The sequence below is a fragment of the Brachyistius frenatus genome, unplaced genomic scaffold (assembly GCF_029030835.1).
Source record: "Brachyistius frenatus isolate BFR_SWC_R1_liver_20210118 unplaced genomic scaffold, ASM2903083v1 Contig_6, whole genome shotgun sequence".
Classification (NCBI taxonomy): Eukaryota; Metazoa; Chordata; class Actinopteri; family Embiotocidae; genus Brachyistius; species Brachyistius frenatus.
In genome coordinates, this window is record NW_027210605.1 from 544,808 (window position 1) to 565,836 (window position 21,029).

The 21,029-nt window shown below is 39.6% G+C and overlaps 1 protein-coding gene across 2 annotated transcripts in view; it reads left to right on the forward strand.

Annotated features, from left to right (window-relative positions):
• The window catches only part of LOC138635647 (cadherin-4-like), a 221,375-nt gene that overhangs the window by 86,992 nt on the left and 113,354 nt on the right, over positions 1–21,029 (forward strand). For both annotated transcript variants that reach the window (XM_069723244.1, XM_069723252.1), the window contains one exon: positions 11,062–11,085. In XM_069723244.1, the coding sequence (XP_069579345.1) occupies positions 11,062–11,085 (24 nt within the window). The remainder of the gene's footprint in view (positions 1–11,061; positions 11,086–21,029) is intronic.

Consider the following 21,029-nt stretch of genomic DNA (forward strand, 5'->3'; position numbering starts at 1 on the left):
CTTTTTTTATACTTTAAAAAAAAATATGTATCCACAATAGCTATTCTTGGAAATGTATATACACAATCAAAACTGCCTGTCATTCCAACAGTCAAAACCTATCAACTTTTACACCACAATAACTTCTAGTTTATTTCACTTTTAACATAGATAGGATGGTATTTATGTTTTGCATTTCATTTATTTCCAAATGTTACACAGAAAGTATATGTTCATGATGTCCTACAGCTATACGCTGTGCACGCTGACTGAATAAATTTGTTGGAGATGCAGTCTTCTCTACCCTGAGGCCTATTTTTTTGTCTCATGCTCAAACCTCATCTTTATTATTAGGATTTTAAAGAGAAGTGCACCATGGTTGGAAATGAGAACATTTATTATGAATGTTTGTGTGCCAGGGTAAATGTGAAAGAATAAGTAAGAAATGCAGAATGCAGATGTTCACATAAGCATTTTCTGGAAGCTATTTCATATTACAAAAAGCATTGCTTTTAATATTGTTTTGTGGTATAATATGAGGGTGGATCAAAACATTCCGAGACTGCTTCTGTTGTGTGCAAACGACGCACAACACTGTGATGTGCGTGGAGCAGGAAGAAGGTGTAACCCTAATGAGAAAGTGTTCTGCACCTGAGTTTTGCACGTTTTTGAAAGCGCTAGTCTGGCGCATCGGTGATTTCTCTGTGGACATGACCACAGGGCGGTCATGAAATTTTGTGTTGACCTCTGGAAATCGACAACACAGCCCTCGTATATTGCAACACGGGCTCTAAAAAGTAGATTACAAACTGCTGAAATTATGTGCTGCAGCTTTTAAACTTTCAAATCAGTGTTCTTGGTTTGAGTTTGACACGGTCTCATCTTTTATCTTTTGAGTCCAAGACATGAACACCAGAGTACCTAGTGCATCTATTGTTGTCGTACATTAGCATCTGTACTCCTTTGAAAACAAGCAACATACAAAAAATAAATAAGGTATGAGATTAAAAAAAGAACATAATTTGAAAAGCAAGGTTATAAAAACATGAAAACGAAAAGTAAAAAACATTTTGTTGTTACTACCGTCTTTATTTTAACTTTGATGCGTTCTGTTGGTGTATGTGGGTGTTTTGTATGTGTGTGTTTTGTAGTTTGTGAGTCTGTGTGTGTTTGCACCGATTGTGAAACACGTGTTTGTATTTGATTTCTTTCAGGATATTAAGGAGATTTTTAAGAGAGTGTCAGCTGAAAAATATCTGTTATTAAGTAGAGTGGACACAAATAATATCTCTGATGGAGGACAAGCTGTTAGATTTATAAAAAAAAAAACAACAACCTGTGCACTGAATGAGGGTTTAGGCTTTTCAGGGTTTTATATCATCAGGATTCACAGAGATAAAGAGCTTTCAACAACAAAAATTGTGTAAAATAACAAGGTAGTAACATAATCAGACATTAGTTTAGTGGAGCTGTCAAAGAGGGTTGACTCGTGCCTCAGTGACAATGCAAAAAACAAGTGTTTCCATTTAATCTTGTGTTTTTATACCTCTGCCTCCCTGTGTCTCCTCTCTAATTTTATCACTATAAGCAGTATTGTTTGCATTGAAGTGTTTTATATGCAAACCTTGACTCTATTTATGACATTATTGCTCCTAAGAAATGCAAACCTTTGCCAATTGTTTTTGTTTTTTCTGCCAGGCATGCATACAGAGAGGAAACAATGAGAAAAGGTGGAGAAAACATGCCTAAAAATAAAAAAAAAAAAAAAGATAGGTCAAGGGCAGAAAAGGAGGAAGGAAAGGAAATAAAAATATGGGACGGGAAAGTAAAATAAGAGAAGTCTCTTGGGGACAGCTTTGGGGGAGGTTAAAAAGGGAGAGTACCTGAGGAGGACTGAAGATGCCACTGTCCCTCATCCACTGTCTGATCTGTGGGTGGCAGTGATGACTGATGGAGAACCACTCTAACTGAAGGTCATATCCAAAGCCCTGCCATTTTAGACTGCCACTGTCACAGGGGAAAGGATAAATAAAGCTCAGATTGTTGAGTTTATTCACCCCTCTTTCTCCACGGCTTTGTTGATGGAGGAGGAAGAGACAAACAGATGAAGCAAGTCAAAGAAAATGGAAGATAGGAATGCCAAAAGAATGATTTACAGATGCCTAGGTAGGATTTATCTTTTCATACCTATTTTTTTTTCACAAATGACATTCAAACAGATTCTCAGATTAGCATTCAATTTTAATAACAAAGACTTGATCCTCCCGTTATTATGTTTCCCAACATTTAATACGACACAACAGATGTTTCAAATTGCAGATTTTTTTTTTTAAATGCATCCCTGTTATTTAATGATTAGTCTGTCCACCACACATTGCTACAATAGGAACAGTCAGTGATGGGAATGAAACGATTGCTTTTCTTCAAATCCAGCCAAGTAGGATTTTGGTTATCAGTGTGATTATTTCTACTAGAGACCAAACAGTGTTAGCAATTACATAACCATTTGTCATCAAATCATATGCATTCCAAGTAGGGTGAAACAGATTCCTGGAGGGAAAATTAACTACAGCAGACAGCATGTTTCTGACTTTGCTTTTCCCAGACTGTCACAAGGCTTAAGGACAGCAGTCTGTCACTGCTCCAGTGTCCCTGCAGTCTGGCTGGGACACAGAGCTATTCGTCTGGAGCTGGAACCATAGCTGGAGCTGGAGGTTCAGATGGGGTTGTTATCCCCCAGGCAGGGCAGAATGCTCATGGCCAGATGACCCTGCTGCCCAGCCTCTAATATCTGATCAAAAACCATCTGCTGTGGCTGCCAGAGCCCACACACTCCCCGTACCCCTGACCTCTCCAAGGAGAGCCCAATGGGAAATCAAGCTATTAGTGGGCTATTAAAATGATTCTGATAAGCCTCTGAAAAAACATGTAGCACAACACAATTACATTATCATAACAGGGATGCAACTTTTACATCTGTATTGATTTAGACAGACATGATTCTGTCCAGCCATTTCTTCTCCATCCACTTTGCATCTGCACATGATCTTCCATTATCATAATGCAAAAAGTATTGGTTGATTTTATTTGTTACAAATATTTTTCTCGTCAGTAATTTGTATTCCTCCTGATTACTCCTGTTGACATATAAATGCCAACACTTGGGCCCACAATGACGCAATTAGCTGCGAATCATTTGTTATTGTGCGAAGAAAGGCTTCTGTGAAACTGAAGCCTGGTGGTGAAATGCTGTCATTGTGATCAAGCAAAGTGTCCACGTTCGACTGACAAGATGTTTTATTAGGGGACATATAACTTGAAATTATATGAGAGAGAGGTTGGAAGTATCAAAGAAAGTGTTCAAAGTGCAGTTCCCATGAAGTTTTAATGGCCTGTGCGAACAGTTTTCCGTTCCCTGTGTGTGTCGTGCAGCAACGTTCGCCAGGCCTTGATAACAGTTGGTTAATGGGTAATGTGCCACACAAGAGTGATGCTGCACTTTCTGTTTTCATTTTGTTGCTGTAGTGCAGCAATTAATCCAGCTGAACCCTTTGTGCTCACAAAATAAATGCTTTCCATTTTCATTAATAGACAACTCATTAGTACATAATGAGCAAGAAGGCAGCACTCCCTGCTCTCCCTGTGCAGTATGTAGCAGATGAGCATGCGCTACACTCAGCTAATTATAACCTAGGATTGTGCTCTGTCTCTGTATTCCTCCCTGGAAAAAGCACTGGCACGTGCTTTTAAAACATTAGTTAAGTAAGTCATGGTATGTTGGTCTTTTCCACATCAGAGGTAAAAACATTATACAAATATCCAGTCATGTACTGTACATTTACATGTCTGTGTAGCATTGCTATTGCAATTTGTTTAGGACAACAAAGCACAGTTGCTCAAAAGCTACATAAAGATACATTCTTGTATTTTTGTCAACTGGTCTAAACTTTTAGATCTCTCCAATTTAAAGCTTAACTCATTCTTCCATCGATGGTGAACACTCACGCTTAAATATAATGATTAACGGGAGTGACGAGCTGCCTGTATCTTTCTCGATGATGGTCTTCAGGCTCCAGTGACTTTTCATCTTGACTCTAATGTAGCGCTTCCAGCCACAGTTGACATATTTCCTTTTCTTCAATCACCTGTTGTCACTTGTAGAGAAACAGTGCTGCAATTTTCTATTTTCTCAGGAAAATGTGAACATCATCTGCTGTGGACATTCAGGACGTAATGTCCTCAAGAGTGAAATTTAACATTCAACAATGTTTGGATTCGGATTTGTTACTACAGAACATATGGATCAGTTCTTTATAATATATGATTTTAAATTATATATTTAAATAACATGAGCTGCATCACTTGGTCTCCCTAAAATCATTAGCATCCAGGTTAATAATCATAACTGACTGGTGTTACCATCTATCACCAGTGGTCTCTTCACTTGGTAACTTGAACAGATGGGCTATCACTGTCCACTACTGAGCATAATTAAGAGGTGAACAGCTATAGTGTGTTGGAATGTATCCTAATTACATTATAGTGATGCTATATCAATAGAGACTAATCATCTGAAGACTGATGCATTTGTTTCCACACTTTTCTTCACATAGCACACACACAGATACATGTATGACTACACCCTACATTTGTGTGCATTCACACATCCAATCATTCTCACACAGTAACAATATAATAATACAGTACATGTACGCGAGCAGCGCTTTCCAGTGATGATATGGTTTCCATTTTTCTGTTTTACGACAAAGCGATGATTAGCGATAAGGATTACTCACCTCACGAAGGGGATAAAATCGAACCCAATTTCTGGTTGTAATTAAAACCAATCCCAGAGTGGCTCGCTGGAAAGCCACAACTTAAAGAGGTCAATAGAAGACAGGTTTCCAATAGCAGACTAATTCAATCATTCTGGGAACTATTGTATGAAGGATCAGTCTGTGATTCTTAGATAGAGGCAGCATAGCTCACACCTATGGTCCTGGCTGAAATACTTCATCAGTATTACAGTGTGGCTTTAGGGGTTTATTTCAACTAATAATGTCTAAAACTGTGGTGACTATAATGCTAACCATATAAACTACATCTCATGTGTGCTGAGTTTACAGACTGAAGAGCATCTTAAAACCTCTGAATTCAAACTGTATAACTTTAAGTAATCAAGAGCTGCAATCCCCCAAAATGTTTTTCCCTTAATTCCCAAACGGAGAATAATACATATATTTCTCCATAGAAACAGCTTCTCTATTGCATTTTGTGTGTCAAAAATATCCTGCTATGCTTGCCAGCAGTCGCAAGGGTCACACTGGAGAAGTGTGCGTGACAGTAAGCCAAGTGAAAAATGTAAATTAGAAAAGACATGACGGAGTAAAAAAAGACAGAAGAAGTGCAAAATCCCCAAACTTTGCACCTTCAGATGAAATATACTATTTTTGAAGCTGCAGTCATCACTGGTGTTGATAGTTCTCACCATCACCATTAACTAAAGTTAAATCCATCACATGATATTTATGGCATCAGTCTCGTCTTTTGCAGGTATGCCAATTCATCATTTAGACAGTAAGGCTGGAAAGAAGCAGTTCATTGGTCACAAAAAGAGCAAGCATTCTCAATCAAACTGGAGCTTACCTTGCATATAATGTTCTATATTTTGATGCTCACATGTGACAGATGGTACAAAATGTGCCAAAATGTGCAAAAAAGTGCTGACAGAGACAGATGGCAACTATCATCTATGGTACAAAGTGTTTGTCAACTTTCACAGCACAGCACTTTTTGTACAGTGTGGCAACTTTTGTGTTGTTTTTTCATGTGAGGGCATTACAGTATAAAAATGCAGATTCAACTTGACAGAGAATCGTTTTGTTTTTTTCTTTAAAGTGTGTGGTTCAGCTTAAAATACTTTATAGTGACATGACGTGATGATGTACAGTAAAATCGTTAGTTCAGCTGGCCACTGGTAAAATGGCTAGTGCTAGATTAGATCGACGAGAGGGGCGCTTTACCTGTGATTGTGTTTTACGTTGTGAAAGGGTTCCCCCACCCCTTTGCTTGTTTTTTTTTTTTATTGAATCAAAGCAGTTTTCTGTTGGGAGTTGTAATTCTCCAGCTCTGAGGTGTCTGGGCCTAATTCTGGTTTCAGTTTGGGATTTGATGTTTCCCTGGTTAGGATTACGGACCAGCTGACTGACCGTGAAACAACCAGTCACAGCAATGCCGAATTTAGCGCATGCTGACATACAGCTGATCCAATCTAGCACCAACCGTGGTCTACCACTCCTGCTTTCCAGTGTTTCAAAAATGACCTTCTTTATCCTGAGGCAGGATGAAGTGTTAAGCATAAGAGTATAGGTTGATGCTTTTGGTTGTTGTTCATTTTTTTTTTCTAATTGTGGCCGAATTTTGTACATCACTTAGTGTGACCATGATAACCACTGGCACCAAACAATGGAGGAGACAATTTTACTAGAATCTGCGTATATGACACATCTTCACTGCTGAGCATGAAAACAAAAAAAGGGTTTGAAATGAAGCTGGGTTCTTTTTTATGGGCCAAGAAACAATGTTTATTTTATGAGTTACCTGTAAATGTGCCAACATAAATTCTCGTTGTGATGCTGGTTTCCAATTGAAGTGCGCCAGATAGTGTAGGTGTCTCTGTTATCTCTGCCAAAATGTGGCAACATCCCACACAGGCGGTCAGAGAGTTACTTTTAACTACCTGTTGAGGGCAAGCACCCTTAATGATTTGTATTTTTTATTCATCTGTTTATTTGTTTATTTATTTATCAGTGCCATTATAGGCTAGCCATACTTGAAACATTCACTAATTCAAGTAGAGAAACTTCTAAGGCTTTAAATGTGGTTTCGTTTTGACAGTTTTTCATTTTTGTGATGTTTTACATCTGTATAAACTGTCTTTATGTATTGGATCAAATATGTAATCTCCAGGAAAATAGATGTAATTTTAATGGATAATGAGCGTTATAAACATCAACACAAATATTCTGTAACCAGGCTTGATTGGCTTTCAGGATCTCAAAAATGTGGTTTAGTCTGTTTGCCTCTTGACTTGTTTTCTTTAAAAAATATATATATATATATATATATATATTTTAAGTCCAATTATAAGGGTGTGCATATTTATCTAAATCAATAACAACATCATCTTAGTGTCTGTAGGCCTTTCCTTCGCTTTCTTCTCATTTACTTGATTCTTTCAACCTCTTTGACGGTGAGAGGCAAAATTTCTGAAAGGTAGAACAGAACAGCTGGGAGATCTTTATTTCCTTATATTGCAAATGTATCTTTAAAATGTAGCTTTTAGTGTCCCCAGGCATGCTTTTGGGCAGCCTTAACTTTGCTGTGCTTGAATACATACTTATGGGAAAGCTGTATTGACATATGCTGTGTTTTACATAATACTCAAACCCACAGGAGTGTTGCTCTGGGTGCATGGGCACATTAAACGCTGCTTGCATATTCACTGCAAATTAGTCTCCAAATCCATATAAGCCTCTGATAGCTTGGAAGAAATGCAGTAATCAATGACAGAGGTTTTCTTTGCCTCCCTGAACAGCAGGGTTATTTATGTGTGCTGACACCAATCAGGATGGTATCTGTGCTCAGACCCAACAAGTTCTACAAAGGAACGAAGTGCTTTCTTTTGATTATTCATCATAACTAATCATGTATTTGTTTATTATTTATCGGTCTCTAAACAATACTGAGAGTATGATAACACATTTTCTTTAACCTTCTCTTCTTTCCAATATATCAATGTGAAAGGAGATTAAGCAACAGTGTAGCGTCCTGCTGTTTACTGCAGGTAACTGTGTATAGTGGCAATTAATTAATGCATAATTTAAACCGTGCCTTGTTATATTGAAATTAAATCACAGTTAAGTCGTGCTGTCCCCAGGTTTTTGTTGATTTCTGGTGCTTTCCCTCAAAGCTTCATCTGGTTATTAGCAGCATGTCCACTTTTCTGCGTTACTCAAAGTAAGTCAAACTGATACAGAAAAGTTAAAAAAAAAAAAAAAAAAAAAAAAAAAAGTTGCTACAGAAAGCATTTTCTGATAAGCTCTTCAAATACTGCAAAAATACCACTTTTAATGCAGGTAAATTATTAAAGGTGCTCAAATAAATGAAACGCCTGTCTGATGTCCGACAGTTACCTGTTTGTCATTGTTGTTGTCTCGTAGTGGCTCAGACTTGTAAGATTTGTGGTGTTAGCTTCCATTATAATTCCTGTAAGCTCTTTATCTTCAGCTATGTGGTGAGATCCAGTGGGTTTGCGATAGATTAACATATTAGTTTTGATTTTGAGGCACAAACATGGCACAGTGTGTAAATTCACACATACTGGCACAGACTCTGTTGATTTGCATTTGGTTATTGTTGCCAGTTGAAGACTGCAGTTACTGTGAGATACTACCAAAATGATTTCCAGAGATGTGTATTTTATTTTACAGGTTAGTTTGCAAAGTTGCAGTGGTGTCTTGAAATTTGTGAACCCCTTAGCATTTTTTATATTTCTGTATAAACATGACCTGAAACAACATCAGATTTTAACTCAAGTCAGAGAAGCCAATGAAACACTTAACATAACAGTATTATGCTTATGATCGGTGTTGATCGGTGGAGTCCAACGTCTATAAATATGGTTTTATAACCTTTTTCAGCCTGATGAGCACCAATAACTGAGGTCTGAGGTCCTCAGATATCTCTGTTGTCCCTGCCGTGATACTCTACCTCACAAATATGTTGTAAAGCTCAGACTTTACTAGATCCCTTTACTAGAATAAAAAAAAAAATCACCTGATTATCAACCCATTGACTGAAAGTGCCTGACTCAATTGTCACCATCAAATTAACTGTTAATCCCAGAGGTTCTCATACTTTTTGCCTCTCTCATATGTAATATTGGATCATTTACCTCAATAAATGAATTACCAAGTATAATTGTTGTTATCTTATTTGTTTAATTCGGTTCTCTTTATCTACTTTTAAGACTCGTGTGCAAATTTGATGATGTTTTATGTCATATTTATGCAGAAATACAAAAAATTATAAAAGGTTTGCAAACTTTCAAGCCCCACTGTATATCACAGCAAGAAGGCTCTGGGTTTGTACCTCGGCCGGGGGCCTTTCTGTGTGGAGTTTGCATGTTATCCTTGTGCCTGCGTGGGATCTCTCCAGGTACTCTGGCTTCCTCCCACCGTCAAAAGATTTAGGTCAGTTTTAGGTCATATGTATGCAGAAATTCTTAAGGATTCACAAAATGTATGGCATTACTTTAAATGCTTAAGAATAAAACAATCAAAATGTATATGTATATGTAACCTATGTAATTCTGTGTCATGCGTGTTTGATCCTACCTTTTTTATGTGATGTTGTCATTGTCTTGGGTATGTTTTTGTAATAAGTTCAAATTTCAAATTCACCTTAGATGAAACAGGTAGCAAACGCCTCTCTCCTTCAGTTTTTTTGCCTGTCTTTCTGGATTTTTCTTGTTCTAAAAAGAGAATGTTTGGAGACAGCCCACTTGTACTACAAGCACTTGCTAGAACATTTCTGTTTGACGTCTTTCTTTTACATAATGAATGCCAAAAGAAGGAGGATAGGGGCCAGTAGTCTTGACATGTCGGGTAATATTTTATCGGCTATGCAGCTGCCCCGAAGGTTTTAACAGTGGTGAGAGTTTGTAAGCCTTTGGGCTGAAAAGGAAATGGACCAAGGATTTTCTTTTAGTGATAAGGTTGACTGCACTGGGCTGTGAGAGTGCTTCACTAACTAATTATTTGAAGCCTCCTCTCAGATTAGGGTAGACGTGCAGAGTTTATGGACAGTTGCATAGCAGACAATCAGACCATGTAATAACCGGAGGGCCAATATTTGCTCAAATCCAGCGTAACACCTCACAAAACAAAAGTGTGTAAAGCCCTAATGCTCAGTTCAATCCCACGGCACACTGCCTTGATAAACCCTGACGCCACCTCCACAATGGACGCCATCTTTACTCTGGCAATTAGGCAGAGTTTTGGATTATCACTTCCTTAGCCCAGCATGCCACAAATCCATCCGGATTCAATTATTCCCCGTCCAGTGTCTGTGGCCATTTGTGCGTTTTGGGCCTGTGGCCAGTAGAGAACTGTTCAAAAAGATTTAAACTACTTACAGTAAAAAGTTACCCCCCAAAAAACTGTTTTTTTTTAAATTTATTTATTCTTGTAATCCTGCAAGTTTAACAAGTCTATTAAATTCAAATGAAACCTTGGGAGCTTACAAACACTGTCGTGGTGAATATTTTATAAGAACAATAAGTTAAATTTGCTGTATTCCTCTCCTTCAGAATTTTTTTGTAAGTGCTCTGTGTTGCATAAGAAACATGTTGTAGTACATTCTTACCTCTGAGCCGCCGGTGTTTTGATCCTCCCCCTGTGGGCAGGGAGTGTCTCTGGTGGCCTCTACATAAGAAACTCAAATGCTTACTGAAAGGATTTGATTTGCTCTCTCTGACTGCACCTCAATCGCATTGTTTTTACTTATTAGAAAGCTCAGTCAGGGTAAATTGTGTGAGGGTTTTCCAAGGGTCAGGAGACTCTCATCTTTCTACTTGAGGCCTCTTTTCAATGTGTTTGCTCTGATGTGTTTTTTTTTTTTATTCCACCTGATCTCTCTGTGGAGCGGGGAATATTTTCTGTGTGTGTGTGTGTGTGTGTGTGTGTGTGTGTGTGTGTGTGTGTGTGTGTGTGTGTGTGTGTGTGTGTTACTCAACCAACCTGTGTGATTTACCCTTTTACCTTTGCGTGTTTACATATTCCGACACAACCAAGTGTGTTTGAATGTGGTGTCGTGGATATTCCTTGCAGGTCTCAGATGAAAGACCCACACACACACCACCACCACCCACCACCCCCCTATCCCCAGACTTTCCTTTTGGGTTGCTCGTTTCCTTCCCAGTAAATGGCCAACCATGGCTGTCATCTCCTGCATTTTATGTGTCTACAATAATCAGCCTAACACATTTTCTTTGTGTGTCTCCTCTCTTTTTATCTACAGGTGCCATAGTATCATCACAAAAAGGTAAGACATAATTCAATCACTCACTTGTGGATTCCCTCGCATTTTCAGATGGCTGGCATGTGCTTGTGTCGCTCCGTGTGCCTGTGGGGGGGGGGGGGGGGGGGGGGGGGGGGGGGGGGGGGGGGGGGGGGGGGGGGGGGGGGGGGGGGGGGGGGGGGGGTGCCTTCTCGGTTTTTTGCTAACGAGATGAAAAACATTTCATAGTTTTGTTGATTTGAAATCGAGTCATTCAATGTTTTTGTTACAGAACAATCTGTTTGATTACAAAGTCAATCACTCACACCCACCGACACCTAGACGAAATTATCCTTCTATCCTGCAATGATAGGCAGCCCACAGTGTGTGTTTATGCAGGGCTTTCTGTGAGATCTATGTTCAGACTAATCACAGTTCTGTTTTGACTCCTCCGCGCGTTCATGTGTATGTTAATGCAAGATTCAGGGCGGTGACTGTTTTGCATAGTGGATCTTGTGGGAGACGCTGGGTAAATGTTTGTAGGGACGTACCTGTAGGCTGTTTTGATTTTGCAGGATGACGGGGCCAGGCAGTCAAACTATCTAAACAGCTCGGAGGGTCTTGTTCTGAGTGGTAGCCTGCGGGTGTATGCACCAGGCAGTCCCAGCCCTCTCCTCTTCATTGAGAAGGTACAGTAATGGCAGAGGGTGTGTCACGCTCTGTGATTGCAAAGCAGAAGCAGACAATCAGTCTGGAGAACTCCCTGCTGATTTTGTTGAAACTTTCTTTTATTCTCCGCTGTGCCCATAAGAACTTAGGTGTTGTTTTGTACAAGTTTTTACCAGAGCAAAACATACGCAGGTGAAAATATTTTCATTGTCACCTGGATTCTGATATAATGTGCATGTATATGCGGGGGGGAAAAACGTAACAACAGGAGGCTTTCTTTGGGAACATGTTGACATTTTTACCTTCCAAAGCTTCAGATCTGTCAAAGCTGCTCGTATATATTGCAAAAGGCATTGATAGGATATATCTGCGTGACAGGTTATACTTAGTACACCGTCACCCACATACACACACACATATACAAACCTTTGTGAGCCTATGTATGTGATGGCTATGCGGTGTACGGTGTTGTCCAAATGGCCTATAAAGGTAAGTGATGCAGGTTGCCCGAGCCTTGCTCTCTGATGAATGTTGAAGGGGAGGAGAGGCTGGCGTGGTGTACATCATCCCATCACAGCTGCACTCACTTACATTTCTGAATGAGAGCAGGATGAATAAGGCCGCACAACCCCTGACGGTGAATGTATGCTTACTTTTGTCATCCAGTGTGTGTCCGTGTCTGACTTTTCTGTGTTTGCATGTTTTTCTTTTCTCGCCCAATCCAGTATGTCCAATTCAAATCTGTTTTGTCGGAGGCAACAAAAACATTCAGTCTCTCAGCCCCACACATTGAGACTGCCATAAAGAAAAATAGCCTGCTCTATTCATTCATACACTGTGAGTTATAGATGGCTGTTCTGCTATGACAGTGTCATCGGTACTGAAGAGCCATGGGGCCTTGAGGCAAAGAAAATGTACATAAACCATGTGTTTGTGTGTGCACATCTCTTAAAGGACTGGCATGTAAGTGTGTGTGTGTGTGTGTGTGTGTGTGTGTGTGTGTGTGTGTGTGTGTGTGTGTGTGTGTGTGTGTGTGTGTGTGTGTGTGTGTGTGTGTGTGTGTGTGTGTGTGTGTGTGTGTGTGTGTGTGTGTGTGTGTGTGTGTATGTGTGTTGTTTGTGTGTGCCTCAGCATGAAAGATGAAGAGAGCAGGCCATTTATGCTCACTTGCAATGTCAACAACCCACAGTCTCAATCTGTCAGCATTCAGCATGAGATGTTAGAATAGTACAATGCTACAGTGCCGGTTTTAGACTGAAAGGCGGCACACGATATTTAGGTCCAGGTAGGATTCAAGCTGGGAGCGAATAACCTTTTTACTGTTGTTCCTCGCCAATATCATGATTAATCCAGGACCTCATTATAATTTGACCTTATTATTTAGTTCCCTACTTCTAGGGAACATCCCTACTACCTGCCCCCCCTACCATGACATCCTTTATCCAACACCTCTCCACCCCCTTACACTCCTCATCCCTCTCTGCTGCCAAATGAAGTATATTTATGGCACCTGTGCTGGAAAAACAGTCTCTGGGAGACGTCCCTCTAATTTCATTTTCAAAATGCCAGCAATAAATTTATCAAATGGGCTGAATCGAATCGGATTCACACGCACCGCCATCCGTCATGGGCTGTCCCTCAGGGGCCTGTGGGCGTACTTAAGCCAGCCAAAAACCTCTGCTGGCAGGAGGAAAAGACTGTGTTGAAATGTGGGGGTGGGAGTGTCCTCCTAGAGAAACCAGATGAATGTACTGGAGAAATATGCTGAGAACAAGGATGTGTGTGCATATCTTCATGTGCTTAGATGCATATGCGCATGCATAAATTAGCCTCTGCATGAGTGTGAATGCATTTGTGTGCACAGAGGTCAATGCTAATTATTCAGCACATTGGAGCCTCACGCTGGAATCTCAGCTAAGCACTTTGTCTGTCAATGTGCCAGCGTAATAATTGATTAATTGCAACACAAGTAAATTGATTGTTTTGCTCGTTTCTGCATTAGTAAATCCCTCTTAGTTCAAACACCACTTTGAGCTTCATCCCCTCCCCTGCCTCTGAAAACTCCAGGTTCACACGCTCCGTGCCCTCCCATTCCCCTCCCATCGCTCACTACCTCCCCCTCTGTCCCTGACTTCAGCACCTTTGCCTCTCTCTTATAAACGCCTCTGTCTCTGCTTTTCTTTTGTTTCACCCCTATATCCCTCTGCCTATCTTTCTTTTTCCTCTCAACATTTATCACTATGCAGGTTAAGCCAGGCGTGAGGGAGGGTAAAGCTGCTTAGCACTAACAGTTCTAATGAAGTCAGGCCCCATATTCCTCTAACGGGGATCAGTGCAGCTACTCTGCGAAGCCTGTCAGCATTTAATGATTAGATGAAACATTCAGACACCCGCTACAAGACGACATGCCCACTGATATATGGTAATACCCAGCTGTGGTCTCTCTGACTGTGACACATACACACACTGCCGTGTGCATGCACACATACACTCCCACTCCACCCGCTTTGCAAAGGTCTTGATTTATGACTCAGAAATGGCATCAAAGGTATACACAGCAAAGTGATTAGAAGAAAAACAAATGACAGAGATTCCCGCTATGTCCAGGAAGGTGGAGAAAAAAGTAAATTGTGTGCAAGAGATTTATCCCTCGCCTTGATGAGTAGATGGTTAACAACTCCACACGCTTTATTCAAGATGCATATTGTGATCCATGATTTTTCACTGCTTCCCACTTGCTCTCTAAAAAGCTTGATAGAAAATCACTCAAACGGCCAATATCTCAAAACCTTTTTTACCATTTCAAGATTAATCTCAGATTAATTCTAAATTGTATTAGATTAGGATCTCCTCTCCTCTGTGCATACGAGTGGCTTCTCCGTGTGTGCTTGTAGTGGTGTGTTGTTAGTATGTCAGTAAGGAGGGTGTTTGTTGGTATGTTTAAATGCTAAAACCAAGAAATGGAGTGACAGAGTCAATGGTTGGGTCATCAAGCTGCCAGTTTGTCCGAGTGAAAGGGTGCCTATAGGGCTTGGCCACTTTTTGCCCCATTAACCACACATGCTAATTTACCTGTCAAGTTACAGCAACACAAGGAAACTACATTTTTCTCAACTTCTCTCTCTGTCTCTATCTTTTCTCCTGTTCCCCCCTCTTTAAATTTCTAAATCTCTCGATCTCTCCTTTATTACATTTTGTCCAACATCTTCCTTCCACTGCTAATTGGAAACACATTCTGTCCCCACACCAGTAATTTATTTCCCTCTTTTAAAAGTACCTGTTTAGCTCCAGTTGAAGAATCTTAAGATACCAGATTGAATTAAATGTATATGCATTTCTGCCAGTGTGCAGCCTCAGCTCCAAGCTTCTCATGTATCTCTTGGTTTGCAAAGCCTCCTTAAAACTACTTCGGTAAACTACTTGAAAGGAAGCACTTTCAACCAAAGAAGCTGACTTGGCATAGCATTTAGAAATGCCCACAGAGCGTGATTCAAAATAAATTGGTAACTGATAATCATAATACAGTAATCCTCATGTAAACTTCTTAGCTAATAACTGCTTCGTAAATCCGGCTCAAAAAAGCCTTCCTGACTCTATGGCCACATTGGAGTTTGATGAGTATGTGGTATTGCTCAGAGATAATATAATAAACATTACATTAAACACTAGCCAGGATGTACATAATGATGTGTGAAGGATCTTGTGAATGAAAACCTCACCCTGTTTCTTTGATCCCCTGACTAACATGAAAGTGTTGACTTAATGAGATGTTGGAGGTGTGATTGTTTCCTGCTGTTATTGCAAAATCTACCCTTAACTTCTTAAGGAAATTTTATCCAAATTAGCTGGCTTTATTCATCAAAATTTGTACCTTCTTGCTATCAAATTTGAACAAAACAATTTATTTTTTCACCTCCAAAATACATATTTGCGTCTCATTATAATGCAATAAATTGTACCACAAAACCATTAAGCAGTTGTGAAAATTACACAACTGATTGTTTTAGTGGTTAGTAATTTGCACTTGCACTGGTGGTTATTGCACTATTGGTAATTTTACCACCATTATCTCACGAGCACATGATTTTCAGTCAAATTGCCCATTTAATTTGTGGGAGTAAAGTTGTGGATTAAATTTTTTGAAGCCAAAAAAATACTTGCTAGCTGCTTAAAAACACATTTTATATAATGAAATATACTTTATGGCATTTCATCACTAATAGAATCAGGAATCATTATCAAAGCAGCTTTTGTTTTACAGTGTTATTTTCCTACATTAGAGGAGCAGACCAGGTGCAAAGATTTGTCCGCATTAATTCTTTACTTCATTTATTCCAGACAGAATTATTTGTGAATGGGAGGGATGTTATTTTTATTTAATGAAAGATAATTGCCTTAACCTTCACAAATTTACCTGATGGTAGGACTAATAGGAATAGACTCATTTATTTTCCATCATAAAGTTTGCTGTTTAAAGTGTATTTTTTTACTGTGGTAAATTAGACATGTAATTGGTATATTTTTTTATAGTTCAATGAATGATTCATATTAGTGTTTGTTGATTCAATTAGGTGACAGTAATTGCGTTTGATTTGTTTTTAAATTAAACCTAACATTAAATAATAAGGTGGCTCATGAGAACAAAAATGACAACTAATAAAAATAGAATCTTATCTTTATGGAGAGATGTCCATTAATAACTTAATTTCTTTGTGATGACAATATAAATAGTTATACAATCAACTGAAGCGATGGGTTTTAATGATTAGTAATTATTTTCAAACATCTGCAGTGTCATAGCAGTGTGAATCTAAAGGGCTTTGTTGATTGCATACCTATCATATGGTTCTACAGCTGTTGCTTTGCTTTACTTTGATTCATAAGTTTCACTTAATATCTACACTCTATTAGAATTGTATTGGAATACAAATTATGAATGTGTTGTTTTGGAAGAAAATACAAGTATGTTAACTGTCTTACTAGTAATCTACAGTAGTACTATGTTGAATGACATAAACTATCTGTCTGTGGAAGATTAATTAGTATCGCAGTACATTCTTGCAATCAAATGAAGGCTTTTGTATACCATGCACAAGCTAGCTTAAATAGAGTGTTACATTTGTTCAAATCCCACATGTACTGTAGTAACAGCAGCTGCTTCCTATATAGCAGTAATGAATGAATGAATGAGTATGTGTGAACATACCATGGGCTGTTTTCTGCAGTGTCCTCTTCTTGCGACCATGGATCCTTGTGACAAGAACAGTGATTACTTTGACCTTTAATTGTTTTTGTTAAATTATTTTGAATTCAGCTGTGTGGGCTCTGCGGGAGACAGGGGTCATTACAAACATGATTTTGCCTATATTGCATTTTCTAAGCCAACTCGTAAGGTCCAGAATATATGGATGTTAATGGCAACAGAAGACACTGTAAGGCCAGAGTAGAAACCCCAAATATATGGAACTGAATTATTGAAAAAATACATTAAAGGGGAAAGTCACCTGTGCAAGAGGCAGAGAGAAGCATTATTTTCTGCAACAATGTGAGAAGCTCGTTGTTATGATGCCACAAGGGGCTGATAATGTGTTTTGTTTGCCAGGCGAAAGCCTGCAACATGTCCAACTGAGTGTTAGCCAAAGATAAAGACAAAACTACACAAGGAGAGCCTCAGCAGACCGACATCTTAGACTCATTAAGATTGCCTGGGCATTGAAACATTTCTCAGGCAATAACAGAGCGCAGATAAAAGCAGAGACAAGTATAACAAAAAGAATGGAGACGGAAGTAAATTTATCGCCACCCGTTCTCAAACAATCCCGTTCTAAGCCTCAACTGCCAATTAGATACGAGAACAGCCTGTTCCCTTGACGGATGAACTTAATTTGATATTCTGTGTTCTGCTCAGTAGGGTGCAACACTGATTGCACTGGTGAATGGAATTTTCAGACCATCCATACAGACTAAGTGTAATTGACTATGTAGCGATAGACTCCATCTTATCATAACTTTTCTTTTATCGGTAGAGCAACTCCATTTAAAAGGTGGGTCAGGTTTGTATCTGATTGTGTCTGGCAGGTATCTGGAAGATTAGAGCTCGGTTGCCCATAGATGCATGTGTTGCTGTGTGGCTTTACCCAGGAGCAGAACTGCAGTATTCCCACTGAGTAAATAACTATTTGTCATGATTCAACAATACGTTATTGTCACAGGACTACCTGCTCTGAGTCACTTAGATGATTCATACATCTTTGTCCGTTTAGTGACAAGACACCACAGTTGGGCTCGAAGCCCTACAGGGCTGGCAATGCCAGGGAAGCGGGTGGCATATTGCACCCAGCAGGACAGCTCCGATGTAGGCCTGCATGGCAGAGGGATTTGGCCAGCTTGGATTAGCTCAGCAGGGTGAAACAGAGGGATGCAGACGGGGAGGGACAGACTGGGAGTTGAAGACAAAGTATATCAATCTCTGCTCAGTACATAGACACCTGAGAAACCTGAGAAAGAGCTGCTGAGAATCATGATTAGTCCTTTCATACGCCGGTGAGCAATAAACAGCAGTGAAACATGAAATCACCGCCACTACTATAAACTGAGAGCCAAACTAATGAGCAATACATTACATATTAGATTTCACATTATCTTTTGAAAATAGTTTTGCCCTTTTTCACACTTTTGGATTTCTTCTTTTACATTTAAAACGATTTTTAATTTCTGAGCTGTGGACATGTGCATATTTATTCAAATGCATTGTAATGAGATAAACACATCTCCAGACTCCACAGTCACACTAATTAAGCAGGCTTTTTCCCTGTACAGTGCTGTGCTCTCAAACGCTGTCAACTGCTCAAAGGCATGTCACGACAGTAAAGGTAGATGGGTATTCTCAAGCCAAAAATAAACAAGTTGATAAAATGGTTAAACACACACACACAGAAACAGGAAAGAAAGGTGAGCCAGTTGCCAGTTCCGACAGACTGCTGAGGAAACGTGTCTTTATTCTTTGCTCAGACTGGTCCATTCTGGCCGAAGAATGGATCTAATCCAAGGCTTTATTACCAAACTTCAGATGCAAAGCCTTTTCCTTTTCTGAAACCAAAAAGGGCCAAGGATATGAATTGGAGTCTGGACAAATTGGCATCACTTACACAAGCGCTGTAGGAAGAAATTCTCAAATGTAGAAGTCGTGTCCTCCTCCAGTATCTTTAAGACTGGCTCTGGAAACTATTCAAATTTGTACCATTCACACTTTCACAGTGCATTCTGTTGAGATTTTATTTTACAGTGCAGGCAATTACACGGATGCCTTTACAGCTAATTGTTATGTTAGTACTGTGTTCCTTTTGAACTAAAGCAATACGATTTGTTCTATTACAGAAGACAATAGGAAGAGACAGGGACTGATAAAGTGTCACATTGTGAGGTGTATTTGCGGCACCAGATTATCAGAGCCGGCATTCATTTCTCCCAACATCGTAAATTCCATCTTCCTTTGCTGCTTTAGAATCAAACAAAGACAGGCTTTGAAAGATGTTACCCCATTATAGGAGTAAGAGAAGGCCACTGCAGTAAATAAACAAACATTGATGTCTGAGGGAAAATGGCAGCAAATGATTAACAATTTAGAAAGAGGATGAAGAAGAAACATCCATTACATTTTATTGTAATTTGCAAAAGGTACAAGGATGAGTGGATGATTAGGGAGATCACCAGGTCTCTTGGGGAATGTTGCTGTGTTCCCCTGATGCCCTGATGGGAAGAGGGATTACTCTTTGACAAATGATAAAAGAAAATATTTGCTATACGATTAGTCTTTTGTGTAAGGTAAGATCGAGAATTGTTAAAAAAAACAACAAAAAAACAATAACAATTGTCAATTTATGCGCTTGACATTAGTGATGCATATCGTAATCTTGTAAATCCTGCGAGAGCATTTAAACCCAGTGGTCACCCACCCATCGTGCTCACCGGGTCTGTCTTCTTAAGCATAGCTGTTTCCGTGCCACTTTATGTAACTACTTTACACTCAGCAGAAATAAGTATAACAAATTACTGTGCAGAGTTTCCAGTCAGCTTTCCCCTGGAGAGAGACATGGTACCTAGGAAGCGAGGTAGGCCCAGATGGATTATGCTAGGCTAATTCCAAGCACAAATCAGCTCGCATCCATCAATAATTCATGTGGAAGTCTTTGAAAAGTAAACACTGCTTAGCCCATTAAGAATCCAGATTGGCACAATGCCGTGAAGGCGCAAATACGCTACACAACTTGACTCCATGTGCAGAGGGTCTGTAGCCGCTACAGGGGGGAGTGGGGGGGGATGCTTGCGTTCTATATGGAAATCCAATGCTCATTAGAGGAGGTTGAATCTTCTGCAGACCCATAACCAAGTATTACCTGGCGCAGCATTAGCATGGAATTGATGCTAAAGATGACAGTAGAAGGAGGCAATTAGAGTGACAGCTGGTGCTGGGATGTGTTGAGTTTTGTGGATTGATCTTCTCTGTCAGCTTTGTTTCTGTACACTTCAGACATCTGGGAAACTTGCGCTCCCATTCAGTCAGTAAATGCACGTAGCTGAAATGCTAAAGAGGATCACGCTCCCACTGTATAGTTCATTCTACTCTTCTCTCCCCGCTGTTATTTGCACATTGACTTTACCTCCTGTTTACCCTTAGCCATTTTTTCCCCCCTTTGCTTGTCTTTCATGTACTTTTCTTCAAGGTCTGTTTGTGATTTCTGATGCTAAAAGGAGTTGTTGTGTGTGGTATGTTTATGTAGCTTTTAGCAATTCCCTGTCCTCAGCGCTGCAATTCCCACCTGAGCAATGCAAGATAGGGAGTGGTCTCGGTCTGTCTCTGTCTATGATGCTCATTAGATAAAGAGGAGGTTCATGCATTGTATTGGTTTTGCAGTCTGGTTTTCTGTCTGTATATTTCTCTCTTTCTTGCTCTTTTCCTCTCATCTTTCAATGCTCTGGAGATGGTCTGCTCAGTACAAACAGCATCTGTCCGGGAGAATAATAACATCTATAATCGCTCCCCAGAGAGTGAAAAACAGAGACTTTTTTTTTTCTCTTCTTTTTCTAACTTTGCAGCCCAAAGTTTCAGATGTATGATTTATAGACATCACACACTGGATTTTCTCTAAATGCATCGAGTTTTAAATGATCAGTGACAGCAAGAATAAGCTTTATGAAACTATGTTTATACACACTATATTTTTCTCCTCTGCACTTCTTTTGACGTATATGGATTATCAGTCCATCAGTTGGGATTTTATGTGGAGTTTTACCGGAAATGATCTGTGCAGTAGTGTTCG